Source organism: Octopus sinensis, linkage group LG1, assembly GCF_006345805.1.
Source record: "Octopus sinensis linkage group LG1, ASM634580v1, whole genome shotgun sequence".
NCBI classification, from domain to species: Eukaryota; Metazoa; Mollusca; class Cephalopoda; order Octopoda; family Octopodidae; genus Octopus; species Octopus sinensis.
Window position 1 is genome coordinate 54,402,039 of NC_042997.1, and position 26,936 is coordinate 54,428,974.

Below are 26,936 nucleotides of genomic sequence, written 5' to 3' on the forward strand. Positions count from 1 at the left end.
ATAAAGACAGGCAAAATACTGTTAAGCATTTCGCCCTGTGTACTAATGTTTCTGCCAGTTCACCACCTTATATATATATACATATATATATATATATATATATATATATATATATATATATATATATATATATAAGAAACAAGTTTTAAAAATATTGTTTAAAATATGTATCTAAAGATTAAATTCCTTGCTAATAGTAAATCAAAGTGAAAGTCCTGGGCAGGTTTACATTGGTGATGAGCTGCTTTATATTGGAGATGTAGTCCAAGAACTTTGACCACTAAGGGTGCAGAATCACTGACAGATTATAAACCATAGATGAGTTATGTTACTGTGTTTTAATGTTGTGTGGGATCCCATGAGTATCAGTTGCTGGTTATTAACAAAAGTTTATTTCCCTGAGAATTCAAAGTTATGACTTCTAACTTCACATTGGAATGGTTTGAAAAATATTTTTGTTCCCAAATGAAGTACTCAATGTCACTTTGCTGGCTCAGACTACAGTTGTAAGAGATGAAATTCTAAATTATTCTGCATGTGTGAAAGCAGAACTTCTAGTAATAAAACAAAAAAAAATAGTTGTTCTTGTTTTGTGTGTGTGTTTTTGTTTTTGTTTTTTTGTCTCTATCTTCCTCATAACTGCATGTCATTAATTCAATGTCTGGAGAATGATATACTATGTTCTCTTGAGTCTATGTTATGAGGTGTTTATTGAGTTCAGTTCACTCTAGCTGATCAGCATAGGAGTTTCTTAAGAAATTTAACCCTTTCGTTACCAACCTGGCTGAAACCAGCTCTGGCCCTGAGTACAAATGTCTTGTTTCCATAAGTTTTGAATTGAAATCTTCTACCAAACCCTAGTCACAACTTATGTTCCTAACACTAGCTGAATGATAACTGAATTATTTTAGTAAATTCTTTGTTATATTTAAAGTAATTGAAAGAAACATAGAGCATCTCAAAATAAGTACAGTAACAAAAGGGTTAATATGAGAGGCATAGCTTACTACTTTAGCAATGCTTTGAAATCTCTGAAGTCATCTACACTATGTAGTCACAACTGAGATGCATTTCACTACATCACACTGGGAATTTCTATCTTCCATTTGCTTTGTTAGATCCATGATTTCACATGTATCTCTGCCAATAGCATGAATGTAGTTGAAGATTCATCATCTTCTATTCTGATGGATGGCATAAATTGCAACCAGGTTTAATGTCAGTACCTGGCAAGAGCACTGAAAATAACTTTACAGGATTTAGAGTTTTAAAGGAAAAACATTTCATACATGAACTACTTTTTTTCACCCATCATCTTACTAATCTTTACAATAAAGATGGATGAAGATAATGCTGAAAAATGAGTTAATGTAGATGATGTTGTTACTTATGTTCTTCAGAAAGACTGGAGAAAGAAGATTATAAAGAAGAAAGCCGTGAAGAAAATTAGAAAGATTTAACAGAAATAATTGGTTGGTTAATTCACTCGATAGCTGGAGTAGTAAATGGTCTGGAACAATACAGTTTAGAAATGAATAATAAATAATGAACACTTACACACAGCAGACTAATCAAAGTAAGACCAAACTATATGAAACAGTTTTGGTGGCATGTAAGCAAACCATCCAAACGTGGCCATTGCCAGCGCCGCCCCGACGGGCCTCCGTGCCGGTGGCACGTAAAAAGCACCATCTGATCATGGCCGTTTGCCAGCCTCGTCTGGCACGTAAAAAGCACCCACTACACTTACGGAGTGGTTGGCGTTAGTAAGGGCATCCAGCCATAGAAACATTGCCAGATCAGACTGGGCCTGGTGCAGCCTCTGGCTTCCCAGACCCCAGTTGAACCGTCCAACCCATGCTAGCATAGAAAGCGGATGCTAAATGATGATGATGATGATGATGTATGCTCAGAAAAATAACAAAAAAGTATGCAACAGAAGAGTCAGCATTTGGAACTCCGGTGCCATTAACTTCTGCTTACCCAGTTGTGTTACATCATCATCACCAATTCCTGATGTTCCAGTTACTTTTGAAGATAAAGATGGTGATCCTGATAGTCCTTACATCCTGATATATAACTCTGCTTCGTTGTCAATTTCAGATCTTCATTTTGAAAATAGCTGTGGTGAATTTTCTTACTTAGGCCATCAGATTTATTGTACCTGTATTTATGTTTTAGTCTTTCTGTCTTAAAATCTTATTTGCTTTTCATTTAATGTTTCTTTTTACAAAGTATTTTAAATGTGGGATGAAGTGGTCAGCTGTTGAGTAAACTTATGTATAAATCTAACCACTGGTATCTGGTACTCCACAGATTCCAATGATATTGGCTTAATGAGTGGTAACTGTGTAAAATAACAGTAACAGTGTTGGATTTTTTCATTTTATAAAGCTGTTTCTATATGCTTAATTTCAGAGTAATAAATGCTGGTAAATCACTCAACAATGAAGATCAGGCTGTGGCAGTTCGCTGTGTCATTTCTCGACATATTAATATGGTTCCGACCAACCCTTCGTGCAATTCTATAGAGAGAAATGGAGCCAATAATTCTGAGAAAACTAGCACTGCTGCAGAAGAGTCAAAGGTTAGTGTATTACATTTTGAAAGCTTTACACTTTAAAATGACAGGATTTCAACTAAACTATTTAGTTTGGAATATGGAGCAGAAATTTTGAGTTTCACTTTAAAAGTTTGTTATTAAATGCATCACATAGGTATGTAAAATTAAATTTTGCTTATTTCCCTTATGTCATTTCTGAGAAATTTATATTATTGATATTAAAGATCTCTATAGATTATTTGGTTATCCTTAACTGTTCAAATGTGATAAAACATAAAGTACTATACAATGAACAGGATCGCACAGCCCTGCTAATTTTGGAATTTTAACCATATTTACAGATACTCTCTCTTGGTTTCAAATTTTTCTAGTTTACTTTCTGTAAATCTACAACAAAAACCTATTGTTGTTTATTTCTAGGTCTTAATACCTTAGTCATATGTTATAGTTATATCTTATATATAACTCTTCTTAGTTGTCAGTTTCAGACCTTCACTTAATATGTTATATATAACATATGACACAGTCATTAAGACCTAAGTGCGAGCTACTTACTTTTATCCATCACTGTCTTTATTCCTGCATTTTCTCCAGTAATATGTTTCCATTCCTTCTCTCTCTCTCTCGCTCTCTCTCTCTCTCTCTCTATATATATATATATATATATATATATACTTGAAATCAAGCAAGGACCATCAGCGCAAAGGTTTAGAGGAAAGGGGTGCACATGTATATCTGAGATAACAAAAATAGCAGTGAAATAAATGATAGATGAAATACAATAGAATGATAACAAACAAAAAGTGATGGCAATAAAAAAAATATAAATGAAATGAGATAGTTATAAAGGTACAGCTAATATTAAAATGAATACAATCACCAATATTAGACAAGGTTTTGTTAACTCAAAGAGATCAAGGAAAACAATGCTGTTCTGGAGAAAAAAGCTATATGCATAGAATTTGCAATATACTGATGTAATATTCAGGAAGTGCAAATGTGATTTGCTAAATTTAGAAAACTGAGTTTCTCTGACTGACAGGACCAAGAAAAGTAGCTCCTCTGAACACCTATGGAAGTATCAGTAGAAAAGGGCTAGTCTTGTGATATTCAATCAATGATAGGGTAGTTTTAATGATGAAAAGGGTTCATCACCTGCTAGCTTATTCATCTGTCAAACATGGACAGCACATGTTTGGAGGAAACTACCCAAATATATGAACAGTACTTCATTATTGTGTGGATCTGCCTTTTGTAGATATACAGTAAAGCTGTAGGTGCTTGGAACATATTTTGAATAATAGAACAAGCCTTCCATTTTACCCACCACCTTGGTAACAGACATAAGAGTCATATCTCAAATTAGTCCTGCTCAAGAAAAGATCAATAATTTCTCAGTGACACTGAGAAAATACTAGGATTGTCTTGGAAGCATTAAATGTAACAAGCCATTTGTATCCTCATTGTGGTACTGGCAACGGCCACACTCAAAAGCACCATTTGAGCGTGGCTGTTGCCAGTACTGCCTGACTGGCCCTCGTGCCAGTGGCACATAAAAGCACTCACTACACTCTCGGAGTGGTTGGCATTAGGAAGGGCATCCAGCTGTAGAAACTCTGCCAGATCAGATTGGAGTCTGGTGCAGCCATCTGGTTCGCCAGACTGCAGTCAAATCATCCAACCCATGCTAGCATGGAAAGCAGATGTTAAACGATGATGATGATGATTCTATGATCTCAGTTAGGTCACTAACTATAAACTAAGCAAGACACTGCTGGATGGGGAAAAGATATAAAATATACATTGTTCAGTAGGCCAGTAAACTCTCTGCATAATAATTATTGTAGAATCACTCAAAATTAAAGATTGTTTTTATCCCACTAAGACCCAAATGAGTAAACCTATGATCAAATGCCTTCTAGTCATGACTATCTCATTTTTTACCCATCATCCAGTGAGTGTGTCCTTTTCTAAAACAGTAGGGCATAGTTTGAAGAAAGTTTAGCTGTTGTTACTAACAGTTTATCTGACCTCTTGGTGGCTCCGATGTTGGTAGGCTATCTATCTCATGATAGACTCTTTTCTTTGTGGAGTTTAACAAGGAATAAACTGTTACACATGGGCTATAGTTTGGATTTGGATCAAATTGTAAAACTGACATAAATGTTTCATTGCCAAACAGGGTGTACAAACCTTTTATCCTATTAAATAGTGTTGCATTATCTCTGTCAATAGTGTTTCTCATATAAAATGATTTATAGCTTTAACACAAGACCAAAAATTTAAAGAAAATACATGGGTAATATAATTGATTCTAATGCTTGACTGCAAAATATTTTATTGACACCAGAAGGATAAAAGGCCAGGTTGACCTTAGAATTTGAAATAAATATCTCAGTACTGTTTCTATATCTACTGCTCTTTTGGTGCTTTCTGTGGTTGTCCATGTAGGCTTAATCTATTTATTGTAATCATCTTGTTTTTGTTAGACCCTATTAATCAGTACATTTTTTTCTTTAATTTGATATATTGCTTTCAGTATTGTTTTCTCCATCTAAGCTGTTTCAATTATTTGCAAATTTAAAAAAAAAACAAATCAGTGAAAATGCTTGCCAGTGCTCTTACTGTTTACGTTGGAACTAAAACTCAATCTTCTGATATTGTAGAACAAATTAGAATTTACCTACTTTGGAATATTTGATGGACATGGTGGATATGGAACTGCTGTCATGGCATCCCAAAATCTCCATATATATCTCATGGTAAGTATATTGTCAAACTTTGAAATTCAGTATGCTTAATTCAGGTTATATTAATTTTAACAAATTATATAATGTAAAATTATTAATGATGTTGCTTCGATTGTTAATGAATTTCTTTCTTTATTTTTTGCCAGAAACATTTAACTAAGTTACTTGATTTAGGCATGCTGTCAAAGAAAGTCCATTCTTCATATCATAACATCACAATTAATGATCTTATAATTGGTGCCCTTGAGACTTCCTTCTTTGAAATGGTAAGCATTGTTTTGAAGTTTATTGACCCATTAGCTTATTCATAATTTATGAATTATTAAGATAATTTTATATATAATATATATATATATATATATATATATATATAACGGGAAGGTTTACGAAAATAAACAAAAGACGAAGGCAGGTGAGGTACAAACAAGCAAATGTATTAGTATGGCGCTCAGGAATAGAAATAGAACAAGTCTTTTACGTTTCGAGCCTACGCTCTTCGACAGAAAGATACACAGAAAAGAAACAAGGAGTGAAAAAATGCGTGTAGGAGCTAACGGTCCATCATATATTATCATCATCATCATCATCATACAGGGGCTTCCATGGTGTACATGGAGGCTACGGTTTTGGTTCCCGCAATGAGGAGGGAACCAGGTTGCTGGAGTTTTGTGATGCAAAGGATCTTATGGTTTGCAATACTAACTTCAGGAAACCTGCCAGTCACCTAGTCACCTACCAATCTGGTAGACACACTAGCCAAATTGACTACATCCTCGCCAGAAAAAGGGAAAGATGGCTGCTTATAAATGCCAAAACCTTCCCAGGGGAAGAATGTATCCCACAACATAAACTGGTAGTTAGTGACTTCAGGATCAGTGATAAGTGGATGCCCAGAAAATGGCCAGCATGGAGGAGAAGGGTCTGGAAGCTTAAAGGTCCTGCAAATGGACAGAGATTTAGAGACATATTACTCAAAGCCTTTGACGAAATAGAAGGGGATATAGCTTCACATGATGTAGAAGACAACTGGAGGTTTCTGCGGGACAACCTGCTGAGGGCCACTGACCAGATCTGTGGATGGTGCAAAGTTCCCTCACGACCCAAAATAACGTGGTGGTGAAAGTGTTGTTGACAGAGCTATTAGAGAAAAGAAACAGGCTTGGAAGGACTGGAAGAACAGTGGTAGCAAGGAAATTGTATCAGACTGCCAGAAGGGAAGCTAGGAGACAGGTTTATTAAGCCAGAGGGAAAGCAGATAAGAAAAAATTTGCCAATGTTCTGCGCCATGAGAACCAAAGACTTGAGGTATTTTGTGTTGCAAGACAGTGTGTGAGAGAGAATAGTGATGTTGTAGGAGAGAAATGTGTTCGCATGGATGATGGTACACTTGCACTAAACAAGGCTGCAAAGAGAGAGGTTTGGAGGCACCACTATGAAAGGTTGCTCAATAAAGAAAATGAATGGGAGAAAGAGAGTCTGCTGAATGTCGACCCAACAGAGGGACCAGCTATCCGAGTTGACGGTTCCTTGGTAGTTAAGGCAATTAAGAGTATGAAGACAGGGAAAGCCCCGGCCCATGAGGAATCACTGCAGAGATGTTCGAAATATCTGGCAGTGATGGCTATAGCCTAGTCACCCATATAGTTAACCAGGTGATACACAAAGAAGTCGTTCCCAATGCCTGGTGTAGCAGCACTATAGTCAACTGCTACAAAGGTAAAAGTGACGTTTTAGATACAAATAATTACAGAGGTATCAACTTGTTGGATTAGGTAATGAAGGCCACAGAGAGGGTCATAGCCCAACTAATTCGGGAGAGAGTCAGTCTAGATGAGATGCAGTTTGGGTTTGTGCCAGGGAAAAGCACCACTGATGCTATATTTCTGATAAGACAGCTGCAGGACAAATACCTAGCCAAAGACAAACCTCTGTTGACATGGAGAAAGCCTTTGACAGGGTCCCCCGATCCCTTATCTGGTGGTCAATGAGGAAACTAGGGATAGATGAATGGTTAGTGAGAGCTGTACAAGCCTTGTACAGGGACGCTGTCAATAAGGTGAGGGTTGGCAACGAGTACAGTGAAGAATTCCGGGTAGAGGTAGGGGTTCACCAAGGTTCAGTCCTCAGTCCCCTCCTATTTCTCATAGTCATCCAGGCAATAACAGAGGAATTCAAGTCAGGATGCCTCTGGGAGCTCCTCTATGCTGACGACCTTGCTCTAATTGCTGAGTCACTATCAGAACTCAAGGAGAAGAGTCAGGTATGGAAGCAAGGATTAGAATCAACCTAGCTAAAACCAAAATCCTAATAAGTAGGAAGGCAGGCAAACCGCAAATCCCTTCAGGTAGTTGGCCCTGCTTGATCTGTAGAAAAAGCATAGGTAGAAACTCAATAAGATGTACCCAGTGTAAGCTATGGACACATAAGAGGTGCAGCAATATCAAAGGAAGACTAACTGGGAGATAGTTTTTGTATGTGGCAGATGCTCAGGAGCAATAAACACTGAAAATGTGCAGAGAACAACTTCTGCCACATTCCAGGGAGAAAAACTAGAAGTAGTTGATAGCTTCTGTTACCTAAGTGACCAAGTCAGTAGTAGGGGAGGGTGTGCTGAAAGTGTAGCTGCTAAAATAAGAATAGCCTGGGCCAAGTTCAGAGAGCTCTTACCTCTGCTGGTGATAAAGGGCCTCTTGCTCAGAGTAAAAGGTAGACTGTATGATGCATGTGTAATAATATATATACTTAAGCATGGAACAGTGGACATCAAAATAATTGCAGCAATATTACTGCCATTGTCATCATTTTTGGTTTGGATGGATCATGATCGAAGTCAATTTTAATTCAATGTTTCTGCCTTTCTATGTAGGTTGAAGGGCCACATCTCACACAAAACATTCTGTTTTTGGCATGGTTTCTATAACTAGATGCTCTTCTTGACACCAACCAATCTACAGAGTGTTCTTGGTGCATTTTATTGTGGAACCGCCACTAGAAAGAAAGTTATGTTTTTGGACCAACCAAAGGGTTCTCAGCGCTAATCATTTACTAATCACAGATCATACTGTGTATATTTTATCATGGTGTTTGTACAGAGGTTGCCTTGTAACCCACAAAGCTAAAGAGTCATCACTACATTGTTTCTGTTCATTCAAGGTAACATAATTAAAAGGGGAAATAGAAGAGGGAGCAGGGTGTGCGGGTGGAGGAGAACTGAATGGAGTGGGAGTGTGGTAGAAGAGTGACTGGTGATTGTAGATTATAATTTGAGGGCTTCTATCCATATACCACTTCAAAACATGAAAAGTTGGCTCAATATTGGCTTACTGAACAAGAAGCATGTTATAGTTTGTATTGTTCTTCAAGAATTATGTCTAATTTCATTATGTTTATTGTTTAGTTTGGGACCATTTTAAAAAAAACATCTTTTTGTTTTTCCTAGGATGACTTAATATACCAAGAAAGACATTTGTGTCCTCATGCTGGTGGCTGCACTGCACTGGTGTCTGTGTTATTAGATGATAAGCTTTACGTAGCTCAAGCAGGCGATAGCAGGTAATTGGTTTTTGTAGTATATTGCAGCACAAGAAGTATATGTGTGCATGAATGCAACCACCCATTGATGACTTTGGGTTTGCGACACATACAGAAATACAAACTGTAATAATTTTGTCCTAAGTGGAGTAAAATGATAAAATATTGCACCTGTGTACATGCGTGCGAGCTTGCTCAAAAACTCAGAGTGGTTATACTTTAATTCTTCAATTAATCTTTTAATATATTTTAATATATAACATGTTTTCTCTATGATTGAACCAAATAGCACCCATGTGAAAATTGCTTACTCTTTTTTTGAAATATTTCTTGTCATTCTGTACTTGCAACATACTTTAATCTTGAAATAGCAACATTTGCCCTTCTTGGTTTTCTCTTTAAAGGGCAGTTATAATTAGGAAGAATGACATAGTGTGTATGTCACAGGAGTTTACTCCAGATACTGAGAGACAAAGGATTCAGCAACTGGTATGGAACTACATTTGCTTCTTTTATTTTTATCTTTGATGTTATTGTTTTTTAATTTACTTTTTTGTTTGTTTTGTACATAAATCTTGGTTGTTGTAAAAGCAATCACACTGGACTGACTGTTTGGTATATGTAGATATGAGAAGAAGCTCTATGTGAATAATAATTATTTATTGTTAAACCTAACACTTTATGAAAAATGTTGTTTTATGGAGAAATAATACTTAATTGGTTCTAGTTGATCCAGAAACTTAAATTATCCAAATGACTGGACATCTTAGTATTGTTATTGTACGGTAGGATATTATAATGTAAGATATTTTAATTTATTTCAAGCATTTTTATTTAAATATAAAGAAAAAATTATTTATGAAAATGGAAAGTCGCAGCAGTATTCTTCACTTAGATATTGTAGGTTCACTATATTGATTTCATTTAGCTTAAAATTGGGATGATTTTTTGATAGAGAAATAATCAGTTCGAAAATCAAGAACAGGAAAATATTTGTAGCTTAGTTATTGACCTTAGGAAAGCATGCAAACTAAATTTGGTTTCTGGCAGGACTTGAAAATAAAAACATAAAGGTTACAAACTACATTTAATAAAGTCTAGACAATCTACCAAATACAACACATTACTTGATGTTGATTAATAATATAAATGATTCCCAATTTTTAACTAGTTTTTTTCAGTTAAATTTTCAAGTATTTATAAAATTCAATAGAATGGTATTTTTAAGATCTAATCATATTTGTTTTCCAGGCTTTAGATAACCCTAGTTTACTTCAAAAAGAATTCTCACCATCACAGTTTTCTAAAAATATATGGAAAAAGGATCTAGGAAAACAAGTATTATGCCGAACAGGTTATATGAAAGGATGGTGAGTGGATTTTCATTTATTTAATTATATTTGTATGTAATAACACAGTGATAGATACTGGTTATGAGATTAACGTGAATAACTTCTGCTCACATGCTCATAAAGTGAAATCCTAGTGTTTGTGCTGAGCAAGAGAACTCCTTCCTTTAGCTTGATTTGCTCACAAACAAGTTTCTACATCATGATATCCTATTGTAAGAACAGTTACTTCAACAATATGTAAATTTGCCACATTAAAAAGAAATACCACCTACAGTAGCATAGAACTACTTGTTTTTTGTTTTTGAATAGAGAAAGAAGGACTGTGCTCATGATGTTTGCAGGGATACCAAGACCAGTGGGAGAAAAAGAAAAGAGAAACCACAGCTCCTCTGATACAGTCCATGCAATGGGCTTCTTTTCAGTTTCCACCTTGTCAAATTCATTCACTACTTAAGTCAACCTGAGATTGTGGTAAAAGACATTTACTCAAAGTACCACACTAGAATTGAATCCAGTACCACATGATTGTGAAGCAAACTTTTTAATCATATATGTGGGCCTGTGTCCATATGTATGGTCATGGTCATTTTGTTTTAATGTATACCAAGTATTACATTGGCCAGTGTAACCTATTTTTTAAGATAGTTGAATGAAATTTTGGCTAACTATATTTTGCAGGTTTGCAACTGCATACAAGATCTCCCATTAGTTTAACATGAAAGTTATAATATTGCATTACTGTAGCAGTTGAAATCTAAAGAGGTATGAATTGTTTCCAAAAGAGAATTGTAAGATGAACAACGAGGGTAAATTACTGAAAACAAATAAACAGTGCAGAAAAAAAAGTGCAACAGTGAATGGGAACAATATTCTTGATCAAAACTGTAGAAACCAGTTGTTCAGGGAAGTTAGCATAAGGCTAATCTAAAACATTTTCACCTGAATAATTCATCACTTATTTAATGAGGTTGTTTTATTTTTTTAGGAGCCCTAAGGTTATTACATGTGATGATATTAAACCACCATTAATATGTGGAGATGGAAAACAGGTAAGTAGAGAAGAATTTCTTTAGCTCTTTGTGTAAGACATTTTAAACATGTAAAAGTTTTTGAGATTTTTGTGCTTTGTATTCTCTAAATTTTCTAGCGTACTAAAATCATCACCATCATTGTTGTTTAACATCCGTTTTCCATGCTGGCATGGGTTGAACGGTTTGACTGAGGTCTGGAGAGCCAGTGGCTGCACAACACTCTAATCTGATCTGGCAGTGTTTCTACAGCTGGATGCCCTTCCTAATGCCAACCACTCCAAGAGTGTAGTGGGTGCTTTTTACGTGCCACCGGCACAGGAGATAGTCAGCCAAGCTGGCAGTGATCACGTTCAGATAGAGCTTTTTATGTGCCACTAGCACAGGGGCCTGTCAGTGAGTACTGGCATCGGCCATGTTTTGATGGTGCTTTTTACATGCCACCAGTATGGGAGCCAGTCAGGGGTCACTGACCAGTGCTACAATGTTGGTTTTACTTGACTCAACAGGTCTTCTCAGGCATATCATATCACCTGATGCATCAGGGTTACTCTTAACTGGACTGGACAAAATGATAATATTAACCCTTTAGTGTTTAAACCGGCCATATCCAGCCCAAATATTCTATGTTTTATATTCAAACTGGTGATATCTAGCCTCCCACACCTAACCTACATTGACATTCTAAAAATAAACAATCACATCACTGAAACCTCAAAAGCTATAAGATAATGCAGGATTAATTAAAAACAATTTGAGTAAAAAAATATTTACATTTAACTGAGTAATTTGAACACTAAAGGGTTAAATACTATCAATTCGAGAAAAGGGCTGCAGGTCCACTGCTGAAACTTGAACTGTTATCTGTCACATGCCTGATTACTGATTATACTCTTGAGCAACTGCTATCCCATCTCTTCTAATTTATCTCTGCCCTTTTATCTGTATTATTTTATCTCTGTAAGTCATCCGTTACTTGGCATTAGTGAGTTAGTCTTATATTAAGGCGGTAAAAAATAATCTAGTTAAAAAAGCAGAAAGAAATTGCAGTACATAACTTAAGGTACAAAGTTCAAGTCATGTCAGCAGCTATCTTATATTAATTATGTTAAAATCATAGCAATTAATTGTTAACAACGTAATGTGTTAAAGTGAAATGAATATTAAGATGGTGACCCAGTAGAGGTACTATTATATTTAAAAAGGCCTAGCATCTGTGACCTTTTGTATGATCTCTGAAACTGACAAAGGGAAAGGAATTAGAAGCCACAATCTTTGATTCTCTTTAGACCAGAAACCTGATTCAAATGCTTGCAAGAGAATAAATTTTGTTAAAAGTACCCAAGATGCTAAATTGAGCAATGGATTAAGTCTACCACTTTAGGACAGGTCTTGTTCCTCCAACACAGTTTCTGGTTACCCACTTTCACACTCAAGACTTAGGTTGACTTATGCAGTGATTGAACTTGAAAGAATGTGTCGTCAGAGCAAACATCTTACCCACATAGCCATGCCTGTATGGGAAGACATAAGAAATTAAAACAAATCAGCTCATTGGATATACTTTGTTTCAGTCTTAACAAATATAGTATAGTGTGTGTGTGTATATATATATATATAGTATCAGGTCGATTTGAAGAGGAGTTAAAGTTTTGTGGTGATCACAGTCTCTGATGAAAATGAGAGATGCAAATATAAAATATTTAAGAAAAGTGATGTAATCTTATGTGAGGGAAAAGTATATTCTAGTGTTAGCTAGGTGTTGAAACTAATGTTTGTATATGCATGTATCTCTCTCTCTCTCTCTCTCTCTCTCTCTCTCTCTCTCTCTCTCTCTTTCTCTCTCTTTCTCTCTCTCTCTCTCTTTCTCTCTCTCTCACACATTTTTATTCAATTGGGCTGCTGAAACAATCATGTTTTTCTGTAACAGTAGCAACAGATTTCATCTCAACATGCAGTTGGCAGTAAGTACATGCAACTGACAAAACCCAACAATGCAGAAATGCACATCTAGCATTCTCATCTACCACTGCCGGGCAATTTTTACCTACTACCAAAATAGTTTGTGCTTTTAAGCATAGCACATTCATAAGATATACTATCTCCAGATAAATACCACAGTTAATTTGCTTCTACACCATGTATTTACATTAAGTATGATACAGAGATTGATATATATATATATGTATGTATATATATAAAAGTAACTATATGAAAGCATTATTGCTGTTAAAAACAGTAATAATGAGGCAGTTAGCAAGACTTCTACCATAATAGGTATAATAATAAATATTTGAATAAGAAAACGGTAAAAAAACGTTTACCAAAGATGAAAGTGAAAGCTTCAAAAAACCACCAATCCTATGATAAATGCACACATGGGCAATGCAATGAACCCTTTAAAAAATAGGCCTACCTTCAGGATGGAATTTGAAGATAGTTTACATACCCCAATATCAATTGATTTCATGCTGTGCATGAGAAAACATGCTTTGCAATCTTCAGTTGGAGATAGCAACATCTATTTCCAAAATATTCACTACGTCAACTCGTGTGCATTTTGAACTTCAAACATCTCGCTCCGTTTAAAGCGAAAACTATCGTAAACAATAAAAATGTAACTATATGAAAGCATTATTGCTGTTAAAAACAGCAATAATGAGGCAGTTTTAAAGTGTTCATTGCATTACTCATGTGTGTATTTATCGTAGGATTGGTTGTTTTTTGAAGCTTTCGCTTTCATCTTTGGCAAGCGGTATTTTTACCCTTCTTTTATTCAAATATTTAATATTATAGTTATTAAGGTAGAAGTCTTGCTAACCACCTCATTATTGCTGTTTTTAACAGCAATAATGCTTTCTTATAGTTACTTTTTTATTGTTTATGATAGTTTTCTCTTTAAATGGAGCGGGATTTTTCAAGTTCGAAATGCACATGAGTTGATATAGTGAATATTTTGGAAATAGATGTTACTATCTCCAACTGAAGATTGCAAAGCATCTTTTCTCATGCACAGCATGAAATGAATTGATATTGGGGTATGTAACCTATCTTCAAATTCCATCCTGAAGGTAGGCCTACTTTTTTTAAAGTGTTCATTGCATTGCTCATGTGTGTATTTATCATAGGATTGGTGGTTTTTTGAAGCTTTCGCATTGATCTTTGATAAGCAGTATTTTTACCCTTCTTTTATTCAAATATATATATGATATGATATGATATGATATGCATATATATGGTAGTTTTTTTAATTTGATCCTTAATTTGGAGGTTTCATGTTTGATCTTTTTTTTTTGCTCCTGATGGAACAAGGCATTCAAGCTGTGATTATCCTGTTTTTTTTTTTTTTCATTTCAAACATAGTTTATCTAGAACTACAATACAGTGTGTACTTTTTTTAAGATGGTAGGATGTCATTTGAAGTAGATTTGGCTGCTATTTCTTTTGGGTTGAATAATTGCTTAGATACTTTCTTGCTGTATTATTGCATTGTAGTTCAAGATGTAGAGACACTGGCATGTATAATGCTACTCAATTCCTAGATGTTGGCAGAGGCTGCACATGCCTGCTATTTCCACTGTTACTGATATATACCTCAAAATTGCAGTAATTCTCTTTATATTAATGCTTCAGATCCACCATTAACCCTGAGAGTCTAGTCAATCATGAATTTCCTAGTTGCTTTAGGAGTAAATCTGAGGATTCAGTATTCATCTATATGTTCTTTGTTTTTTCTTTTCATTTGTCAAGTAGTTCTTCTGGTACAACATTTGCCTAAATTGTAAGATACAAACATTTTCAGGAAAATCAAAAATTTAGATTTCAAAAGATTGCTTAAACAACTTTCTAAATCAGGAACTGAAATTCATAAATACTTTTAAACAAATTTCATTTCTATCAGCACATTTTTATGTCCACCCCCACCCCTCCATACACATGCACATCATGACTCATACACTGTTCACTTTCCTGACTTTTGTACATAATTCTGTGTACTATACATGCACCTTTGATGTGTTGCAGTGCACCTGAGCACAATAGACAATAATTTCATTATTATTATTATTATATAAAATCAGCCATAGAGAAAATTTGCTGTGTCAACACAGCTATATTGAATTATTCTTCATTCAGCATATTTTAAAATTTCTATGATTATTTTATTGGCAGTTTAAGTCCTCAAGTCAAATCTTATCCAGGTCAGCTTTGCCTTTCATTTTCTGGGCTTGATAAAATAAACATTTAGGTTGATTAAATCAACTACATCTGACCCACAAATTTTGTACCTTGTGCTAGTTTTGAATATCATTATTTTATCATCATTATTTCAGGCTTGTTTAATGGGAACAATACGAGTAAGCCGAGGATTTGGTGATCATGATCTTTATGTAATGTCTTCAAATATACATCTGAAGCCTTTTCTATCTTGTGTGCCTGAGGTAAGTAGTCATCTATTCAGATATTTACTCAATGTGGGGTTTTTTTTCTGTGGAGTTAAGAAAATAGAATATAAATATTTTACCTGAAAAGATGGATTGATGCTGTGACCAAATGAAGGAAAGGTTTCTGCAACATCATGACTTCATATAGTGTTACTGATATTTAATTCTTCATGCACCTAAACATTTATGCACCTTTTTCCCTACAATTACTGGTACTGCTACATGTTTACCTTTCATTGTTTCACTGCATGGGGGCTGATAGGAAGTGTGGTCATATTCATCTTTTCCATCATTTTTGAGTTGCTTCGGATAACAATTGAACATTTTTTTGTTGTTCCTGGGAACATGGACCATATATTTACCTGTAAACCTGAGACATCTAACCCGCTTCTCTGTGTTGAACAAACTAAAGTCATTCTAATTAAAAATGCATGCCTTGTATTTAAGAAGCTTGCTTTGCAAATGTGTCTTCTACTATAGCCCTAGGCTGAAAGTACTGGGGTTAGTTTGTTTGACTAAATCTTTCAAAGTAGTATTCTAGCATGGCTGCAGTCTAGTGACTGAAACATGTAAAAGATAATACTAATTGATGACTAATAGTACTTCTTACATCTGACAACATTAGTAACATTGATGCAAGTACTCTTGTACCAACTTTTAAACTAGCAGCAGAAACAAAATTGTATTTCTTTTGAATGCAACCATGTTCAGTTCAACCTTTTGTCCTGACCAAAAAAATGTCCTGTCAAGTCCATGTGGTGCATGTTGTACATCCTCTTCAATTTTTGGCCCTCCAGCCAACAAACTGCAGCTACTCCACTTGAACATCCTCTGCTGTTGCCAACCAATGCTTTTTTACTCTTTTTTACTGCCTTATTCTTTCCTGGGGGCACAAAAGCCACATGCAACTCCAGGCCAAACTTGGTGACTAGCTCCCTCAAGATTCCCAGGTAACACTTAATCACCATTTCCACAGCCCCTTTCATGCAAATCCTTTTTTTGGTTGATCACTGATGCCACTCATCTCCCTGCTGCACCGTGGCAGAATCAGTCCAAATCATGACAGCTCACAGTCCCCATCTCAGTGCTAGGTTCATGCCCTTTAATACAGCATCCAGTTCAGCTACATTGATGTGGTTGTAGTTATTCTTCCTCTGCTCCACGCTCACAGCACGCAGTTCACCAGTCACCAAACTTTACTCCTGCTCTGCCAACAATCAAGCCACTCAAACATGTGATCACATCCATTCCAACCACTTTGTCAATGCCATCCACCACCTCACCAACTATAATCACCCGTAGCTTCAATACTGACCCCTGTATCTCAAATTCCACTTCGCTGATACCCCTGTATTTGACCTTCCTGCCATCCACCACACCAAGACTGATTTTTTCCTCTCTAGCTTTTTACCATTCTTGTGGTTACTAGGGTGGCTGTGCAACTTGTATCCACAAGGGCTTGTACTTCCCTCGACCCCACCAGAAGCCTTACTACAGGTGACGATCAGTAGTGTGCCTTCAGTCAGTTGTGGTGGGAACTAGTGGTGCAGTAATTCCCTTCTCCTCATTTCCCTGCTTGCTGTAATTCACTATGTTCCCAGTTTGGGCACATTGGTAATGCACCACCATTGGTTTTGGTTCCATGCATTCCTTGACCATGTGCAGACCTTGACATCTAAAGCATGGTCCATTAGCCGTTTGTCTTACCATACTCTTGTTGCAAAACCATGTGATTTCAAAGTGAAAGTCTTGAACACTTGGACTGAAGATTTATCTTGCTCTTTAAAATTTTTTTTTTTTTTTACTTCCTGAGTCTGGAGAAAGGAGCAGTGTTCATTACCTTTGCTCTCCAAGACCAGTTAGCTTGATTCATTAATGTTCTATTTTAAACATTTGCCAATCAATAGCTTTAGGGAAGACATGGCCAGGAAATAGATTCCAGTGAGACAATGTTCTGGTAATAAAGGACTGGCCATAGTAGTTAGAGTAGAGTCTGAGGTTATTGGATGCAATAAGACTGGAAAAAGTAAAGAGACAAATGGTGGAGGGATGAGACCAGCCAGCTCATCCCATCACAGAACCCATCATAATATTAACAGAAAAGACAGAGATAAGATACAGCTTGCCTATAGACCAGAACTTAAAGCATGCCTATTAGTGATTGAATGCCAATCAGTCAAGTGGCGTTTTATCTAGATGCAGTCTATGATGTCAGTATGCAGGACCATCCAGGGCATAGGAACAGCACTCTATTGTAGATTTCGCTTAAAACTTATAGAGTATCAGCAGCTGTTAGTGACTGAAATATTTTCTAGCTCTTCTCTTCAGAGCCAGTCTTTGGGATGTGGTCCTAACTGTGCTAAGAATGTGCTTTTGCCAGAAGAAATCCTTGGTGATAGTGAGGCCCAGCATATGGAGTGACTGCAATTGCTTGGGCTGAGTGCCACTCATGTTTTGGTGAAGGTATGGTGCAGAGGTGTTGCCATGAGTAGTGACTAAGTGTTTTGTTATGAGAAAAAGATAAGGTTGGCATGCCAAAGTAATGGATGCTCTCAAGATATCTGCTTATGGAATCAATGCAGGCTTGGTATCTGGTATCTAGGTTGTGTGTGGATCATGTTTGGTGGCGACAGATAAGGAAGAATGAAGGGTCATATTACCTGCTTAAGAGTAGGCAGTGTTAGATGTAACAGCAAGTATGCCATTGATGTATAGAAGGAAAAGAGTTGGGGACAAAACCAAATCAGGGGAACACCAGAGTTGATTGAGAGTGGGGCAAAAAGAGCTCTGTCAATACATGATGTGGATAGGAAATATGGGTGGAACCCATATGCAGGAAGATTTGCTTGCAAGACACAGCCAAAGGCTTTGTTAATGTCTAGGGCAACAACATTGTTTTTCCTGAACTTCTCAAAAGTTAGAGCCTGCTGGTGAGTGAAAAAGATAGAGAAAGGTTGATGGTGTTGAAGAACATGATTGTTAATGGCTGTCCCCATTGACTCAGAGATGTTAGAAGTGAGGTCCCTTGTTATACAACCCTGTCAATTGTAGTCTCATTTATTCTGAGAGGCAACTATTGAAACCAGTATGATCTAAATTCTCTTTTATTTGCATCCACAAGAGGAGTTAAGCTTATCATTGAAAAACCAATAACACACATCAACAGTTTTATAATGTTGCTGCTGCTTACAATGAGGAACCATTCCACCATGTGATACTTAAGTACTGATAGTCAGACTGGATACACTTGGTGCTGGCTCTTAGGCACATTATCAGTTTCTGCTGAAGTTGACATTACTGTCATCAGAATATTCCTTGGGTGAGCGCTAAGAGTACCATATGAGTGTGATCATTGCCAGAGCAACAAGCTGGCCCCTGTGCCGGTAGCATGTAAAAAGCACCATTTGAGCATGATCGTTACCTGTGTCGTCTAACTGGCACTTGTGCTGGTGGCACGTGAAAAAACATTCAAGTGAGGTCGTTGCCAGTCCCGCTGGACTGACTCCTGTGCAGGTGGCACATAAGGCCAGATCTAGCCAGTTTGAGCATAAAACGTGTAGAATATTCAGGACTGGATATGGATGGGTTAAAGGGATACAAACCACTGACTTCTCAACTACTTGTCAAAAATCTTTACATAAAACTTCTAATTTATCGGAGAGGAAAATAGAGATTTGTGTTGTTAGTTTTCTCAAAGGGTTGTAAATCAAGTGCTTCTAAATTAGGAATTAGAACTTAATTAAGGAACAAGTTACTGACACATCATGATGCTGGACACATATTTACAATTACAGCACCAACCATTTCACTATTTGTATTTTTATCAAGTAATTCAATTAGAAAAAGTTATAAAGATTATTTTTCATAGCACTGTCCACTATAGCTGCTTATGCCATAAAAAGTATTTTGATTACAGAAAGATACACGTGTTTTAAGACACTTTATATATATATATATTTTTTCCTTTAGGTACGAGTATATGATTTAAATGATTCTGAAATGTCTGATAATGACATTCTTTTAATGGGCTCAGATGGATTTTGGGATTTTGTATCTAATGAAGAAGCAGCTGAATATGTACGTAAAAGGATGTGTGAGCTGGAACAGACAGATGATAAGTAAGTGCATATAATTTCATTCAAATCTTCGAAGACCAAAGAATAACACTTGGACTTTGTTTAGGGGTTTATTTTCGGGGGTTTTTTTTGTTTGTTTGTTTGTTTTTTGCAATGGATTTATATTGATGTTTAACTGATTGATTTACTTCAATTTTAATTTGAAAAATATCACTTCTTATTTGCATCATACATAACTTTCAAGATTTTAAATTACAGTATACATTAACCATGATGAGATAATTGAATGTGTCAGTATACCATTTTCGTAATAGAGAAAAAGCGATTTTTTTTATATAGCTGGTTTTAGTTACTGAATAGCAGTAATGTTGGTACAACACCTAGGGTTTTCGTAAATTATATCAATCCTGGTATTCTGCTGGCACTTATTTTACTAATTTCTTTTTGTCAAATGACAAATGACTTTAGTTTACTTAAGAAATTACCTCCCTTTAGGGAATCGTAAAAGTAATTTACACCAACACACACACACACACACACACATAAATTCAGATTTCTTCATAGAATTTTAAATAATTTCATCATTATTTTTTGCATCCCATAAAAGGCACTATATTCTTTAGTTGAGAAGCATCATTAGGCATTGTTTTCAAAGGACCAGTACAAATAGGTTAGTTATCAATATTAGAAACGACACCCTTTTACCTAGAATATGTAAATTATTTCGGTCTACATGTGTTATATTTTCTATTTCAACAGATTGGTGACAATTTCAAAAGAACTAGTTTTGAAAGCTCGTGGCGAAAGCAGTTCAGATTATGCCTGGAAACGTAATTCTAAGCAACTAGGGTCCTATGATGACATTACAGTCTTTGTTATTCCCCTTGGACAATATATGCAAGAACGAAGTGCCAACGTGACGCCACAGCCTGATGAAGTTACAGCTTTGTGAGAACCTACAGACTCTATAAATTTCTTGAAACATCAAATGAATCGATAACTATTTGTAGAAAGTAATTTTCTTTTTGCTGTTGTTTTGCATTCATTTTTCCTTTCCATGTTAGCCCACATGAGATGTTTTAGTGACACAACGATTTTTACAGCTGGATGCCTCTCACCCACTAGTCAGTCAAAAAGTAAAAGTTGAAACTTGTGTCTCTAAAGCAAACTGACGAAAAATTATTTACTTTCCTCATAAATCACACCGCAATTTTAACATGTGATTGTATAGATAGGAATGTAGGACCTTTAACTTCATGACCTTCAGTTTAAAGCAAAGTTGTAACTGAATTAAAAGAGACAACGAAATAATGATTTTTGTTTTTCACTAGAAAAATATTTCTTGCCGGTAATGTTCTGCTTGGTTAATGATGAGACCAAAATCTGATGTACAACAGAACTTTGCTACCATGTTACCAGATCCCAACTTCAACCAACAACCAAAAGCTGATTTATAGTTAGTAATGGTGACCAACATCTTTGTTTAGTTACTCATCCAGAATGATGTTTAACTTTTTTTCTTGTTAATATAGTGTTGTTGTAACATATGTCTACAGATGGTGAAAAAAAAAAAAGAAGAAATCTTTTTTATAATTTTTACACAACATTTTACATCAATTATTTCTTCCAAAAGGAAAACGATATGTAAAACCAACTTTGCTAAACTGTTATGAGAAGGGGAAAGAAAGAAAACCAAGTGAATGATTATAATGACACTATGAAAACTAAAACAGTTAATATAAAAAAAATGATAGAATTAAACTAGTTGTCTCTAGAGATTACAGATACTTAAAAATTCAGGTTTGGTGACATATAACCATAACCCTTTCTGTGAAAAATTCCAAATGTCTACTACTTCATAGTTCAACAAGAATTTGTAAACCAGTTGAGTGTTTAAATTTGTAAATTCTATTTTTTATCAAGTTGTATTTATAATTCTTTTGATTAATTGCATTCGTTACTTTGACAATGCAACATAAGAAGCAAGATCTATATCTTACTAAGTGAAAAGCTCACTTCTACAGGTTTCCAAGTATCAAATGGAAAATAGATTATGATACAGGAGAGTGAAAAAAAATTAATTTGATAAAGAATTTTTATTCCATGGCAGGAATCTTTTAATATCTTATAAATAAGAAACTATTTACCTCAAATCCATGGAAAACTGTAATTTTATGTTTTGAAATAGTTAAAGTAGAATTTAAGAGTTTAAGACATAAATCTAATTTTAGTGGAAAGCTAACTTTTTTCAATGAATTGTGAATTCTATACATCAGTATTGAATAATCAAGCTTTGAATTTTTTTTCAGTGCAGCAATGGCTCTACATTAGATACATTTTTTTTGTAAAATTCAGAAGCAAAATGTATTTATTATGATATATATAATAAAACAAACATTTAGTTTTAAAATGTAATAAATCCTAGACCAAGTTATTAATCAACTGAATATTCTAAGTTCTTTGTTGTACAAATTCAGTGCAAGAAAAGAAAGAGTTGTTTTTAATATATAAAAAAAAAATTATATCTAAGGATTTTTGCAGTTGATAATGTAAATTACACAAAATAAAGTTGATGTCTAGGACCAATGAATACATAAATAAAAATAAAAAATATCATAAATAAAAAATACATAAATAAAAAATATCAATAGATTCAACAACAATATACAATACAAACTATAACCTTATTCCTAGAATTTGTCTGTGTTATGATAAAGAAAATTCAAAAATGTTATCCTGTAATCAATTCAAAAGAGGACCTTTAACCCTTTTGTTACCAAATTTCTGTTGAAATACACTACCTTTATTTCAATTAATTTTGAAAACAATGAAGGATTTAGTAAAATAACTTTGTTGTTATTAAGCTGATGTTTGAAAAAAATTAATATCAAATTTTGATGGAAGGTTTCATTTTGGATTATGTTTTAAACAGAATTTATATCATTGAACAAGGGCCTGTATTAGGTGGATTGGTATCAAAAGGGTTAAAGTTTACTGACAACTGTTCAAGCAGATGGGTAACTTTTTTAAGAGACATTTTTCAAATGATAAAAATTAGCTGTAATTCTATTACGTACACTTTGATAGAAAATAATAAGTTATGCATGTTAGTTTAAAGTGCATGAAAAAGAAGAAAGTTTAATTTTCCAGTGTAGGATTTTTTCATTTTACTACAGTTCTTAAACATTGAATGAAACGGACCTTTGATCTGTCAATAAATGAAAATGTTTGATTGCTTCAAAGATATTCAAATGGTTAGTATTGTGACCTGACTTTGTTTCACATGAAATTAGTTAACCAGATATGTACAGATACCTTTGAGATTATTCTCAATAAACTCATCAACAATTCTTTGAAACCAAGACATTTGTAATGCCTATAGAAACTTACATAAAACTAATATAGAGCTGCACCTAACTGGAAAGCTGAATATGGTCTTTCTACAGGTATTATGCCAGCTTGATGATAAATGCTACTTAGGCCAATTTTGATATAATATTCATGTTTGGCTTTAAGGTGGTGAGCTGGCAGAATCATTGGCAAGCCAGGTAAAATGCTTAGTGGCATTTTGTCTGCCCTTATGTTCTGAGTTCAAATTCCACTGAAGCTGGCTTTACCTTTCATCCTTTCGGATGTACTGGGGTTGATGTAATCAGCTTACTCTTTCCCTAAACTTGCTGGCCTTGTACCAAAATTTGAAACTAATATTTATGTTTGGCTGTTATTTGGCTATCTTATCTATATGTTGAACTAAGCCAACCTCTGTAAAATGGTTCATTGTTTGAGCAAAATCTACAAGCCATTTTTCATTAAAATTGCCATTAACAATGAAAATATGCCCCTCAATGCTGAATTATTTGGTTCTGTGATATATTTTCTAAAACAAAAATTAGAAATCTCTTTATAAATTCTTTATCTTCCTCACACTATCAGCAAGTTTTATTTGCATTAGATTTGCAGTTTGGGATGAGATTTTGAAATGTTTAACAGGTTTTCTGATCACTTGTGGTTGAGCAAAACCACAAATTAAAAATAAAAAAAGACATTATCCTTGATAAACAACTCTAATTTCCAAAAATCACGCTAGCACAAAGTTCTATATTTTTATATAATTTATCTTTCACAGAAACTTTAGTGATACAAAATTCATTAATTCATGCTGTTAGCTCATAACCGACTGTGAAAACAGTAGTTGTTTTGAAATACATTTCCAGATTGAGTTAATTCACTAATTTTTGACACCTGAAATATACTGATGAGAATTTTGGTTATCTTGTTATTAATTCCTGCCATTATTACAAGAGCTATAAGGGAATAATTATTAGAGATTACAATCACCAAAGAAATAGATTTATATTGAATAACTGAAGAAGATACTTAGATTGTGGGCAGAATTGGTATAGCCACCAGACCAGCAGACAATAACTCAGTGTTCTATACATCAACTGTTTTGACAAGCAGCAGTTTTAGCTGGGCATAGAAATCTATTTCCATCAGTCTTTTGCAAATGTTACACAGAGAGCATCTGGTATATATTCCATTGAGTGGTTTCATGTAAGCTTCAGGCTATTTCAGAGCATTATCAAAAGTCGTATAAACCAGTATAATGTCTGCTGTATTAGGTCTAATGTATAGAAACAAAAGCTCTAATTTGTCAGGATTGATATTTTGCTATAAAGTATTTGAATTCTCTGAAACATAACTTGAATTTCTGACTATATTAAGGTTTTGTTAGAATGTCGAATTCGTTTGGTCTAACTATCTTGTCTATTTTGAAGTAGTAATTGGTAACTTTACATTGATTAAACTCTTGTGATAAAGAAAGTTATAGTTGTTACCCTTCAGTCAGTTCAAAAAGGAATATATCATCAGTTACTATTTTAACAGATGAAAGGAATATAACTGTTTTATAGTTACGCAGCTCTTGTCATAACAGTCTCATTATGCATTTTATTAAACTGAATATAACATATTTTCCAAAACAATATAAACCAGAGTGCCTACAAGTAGTATATATCTGTGTCTTTCTTTCTTTCTGTATGTATTTAGACAATTGTATACATAAATTATGTATAACTAATGGTTACTGGTATGGACCATGCTACCATTTTTTGATACTTGGATTCATTCTGTAAATGTTTTCATTCCCCACTCTCCAGGTCAATCATAGATTTTCATATTAATTTTGATATATTCTGTTTATATTCATGATATGAACTGATCTCTAATTTATTTTACCAATACATCTGTTAATATCCAGCAGTGCTATTTTTAATAAAATAAATTTATCATAAAATAAGATTTTAAAAAGATGAATACATAAATACTTCTTTTCATTCCAAAAAAAAAAAAGGCAAAGCTGTTATAACAAATTATATTTTTGAACTTGAAGAGTTTCTTGAATTCTTTTCTAAACACAGTCACCTACACTTAACTTGATTAAAGGAATTTCCATTTTTGTACAGATTTTTTCTGGTTTGGCATAAAGGACATTTTTTTTTTTTTTTTTGAAGTGCAGAGAACAATGGAAGGTATAAAATTCATATAATGTATAAAATATAAATAAATTGACTGCCAAGCAATAAATACCTGTTTCAATCACAAGTCAGTGGACTTGTGGTATTTTCTGTCTTAGATTGGTGCTTTTAATGGCAAATGTCATTCTCATTCATATAATGTATATACAAACATATTTCTCTTTGAGATTAAATTTGTACAAACATTTAATTATTGATTTATTTTTCAAAAGACTTCAACCATGTTTGGAACTAAGCACTCACACACACACATACAATGGGTTCATCAATGTGTCTATATTTATATGCATATGTATGTATGCAGGAGTGGCTGTGTGGTAAGTAGCTTGTTTACCAACCACATGATTCTGGATTCAGTCCCACTGCGTGGCACTTTGGGCAAGTGTCTTCTACTATAGCCTCGGGCCGACCAAAGCCTTGTGAGTGGATTTGGTAGACGGAAACTGAAAGAATCCCGTCGTATATATGTATGTATATATATATATATGCGTGTTTGTCCCCCTAGCATTGCTTGACAACCGATGCTGGTGTGTTTATGTCCCCGTTACTTAGCGGTTCGGCAAAAGAGACCGATAGAATAAGTACTGGGCTTACAAAAGAATAAGTCCCTGGGTTGAGTTGCTCGATTAAAGGCGGTGCTCCAGCATGGCCGCAGTCAAATGACTGAAACAAAAGAGTATATATACAGATATACACACACATTTTACAATCATAAAATTCTTGTCAATCCATGTTACTAAGTTGATTACCTAATGTCTGATATTATTGACACTCCTCAATAAGAGTTCTTTATTGTTTTTCTTTCTTTGTACAGGGGAGGTACTCTTTGTATTTGAGGCCAGAACATTTCTGGAACTCTAAAAAATAAATTATGCTTAAGGGGAGTTCACTTGAAGTTAAACTAATAATGAATTTGTTGACTAGTATTGATGATAATTTTAAAAAATTTACCATATTTTAAAGTGTATAAGGAATCTTTGTGTATAAGGAACCCCCTAATTTTGGATGCTTAAAATTTGGAAAAAGGGTTTTGTAAGGGATTATAATAGTATCCATGTAATAGAAACTCTCATTTTTTTTAAACCTAATTTTTGACAAAAAGGGTTCCTTATACACATTAAAATATGGTACATAAAAAATATAAATATGAGTTCTATAGAGAATGCAACAGGTTTGGGTCAGTAAAAGAAAAGGCGGTGGAAAATAAAAGATGAGAACCACAAATTTGAAAATGCTCTATCTTTGCTATTACCATCCAGATTCAGATCTGCATGGATACAGTATTGCATTCAGAGTGTTTTGGCCAGGGGTGTCATTAATATGTTCATATTTACTGAATACTTCTGACTTAGTATTTTAAATATATACTGGTATCGGCTTTTTAGGATCAGTGTCTCTTGAGCAGTGCAGAAGCTGCATTCTTTACTATTATTTACATAAGTTTTCCATCTTTCAATGATCCTCCAGTTAATATTGTACTTTGCAGTTTTTTGGGGTTTGGGGGGGGGGGTTGTAAGATTTAACTCTAGAGCTTTGTTAAATTTCTTTTATATCAATGTTTCTGGTGTAATTTTAAAATCTTTTTGAGGCAGCTCTTCTGCTATGCTAAAATAGTTCTTGAAGGTAGTGTCATGGTTTGTATATAATGGTTTCTCTA

General features: G+C 34.6%; 1 protein-coding gene across 1 annotated transcript in view; it reads left to right on the forward strand.

Moving 5' to 3' along the window:
• LOC115210229 (protein phosphatase 1H) overlaps nucleotides 1-25,469 on the forward strand; it is a 39,081-nt gene extending 13,612 nt beyond the window's left edge. The window contains exons 2-11 of the mRNA XM_029778706.2: nucleotides 2,419-2,587; nucleotides 5,230-5,325; nucleotides 5,460-5,579; nucleotides 8,753-8,865; nucleotides 9,249-9,333; nucleotides 10,096-10,214; nucleotides 11,182-11,245; nucleotides 15,556-15,663; nucleotides 19,636-19,784; nucleotides 20,502-25,469. Coding sequence (XP_029634566.1) covers nucleotides 2,419-2,587; nucleotides 5,230-5,325; nucleotides 5,460-5,579; nucleotides 8,753-8,865; nucleotides 9,249-9,333; nucleotides 10,096-10,214; nucleotides 11,182-11,245; nucleotides 15,556-15,663; nucleotides 19,636-19,784; nucleotides 20,502-20,694 — 1,216 coding nt within the window. The 3' untranslated portion in view covers nucleotides 20,695-25,469. The remainder of the gene's footprint in view (nucleotides 1-2,418; nucleotides 2,588-5,229; nucleotides 5,326-5,459; nucleotides 5,580-8,752; nucleotides 8,866-9,248; nucleotides 9,334-10,095; nucleotides 10,215-11,181; nucleotides 11,246-15,555; nucleotides 15,664-19,635; nucleotides 19,785-20,501) is intronic.
• The last annotated feature ends 1,467 nt before the right edge of the window (nucleotides 25,470-26,936 follow it).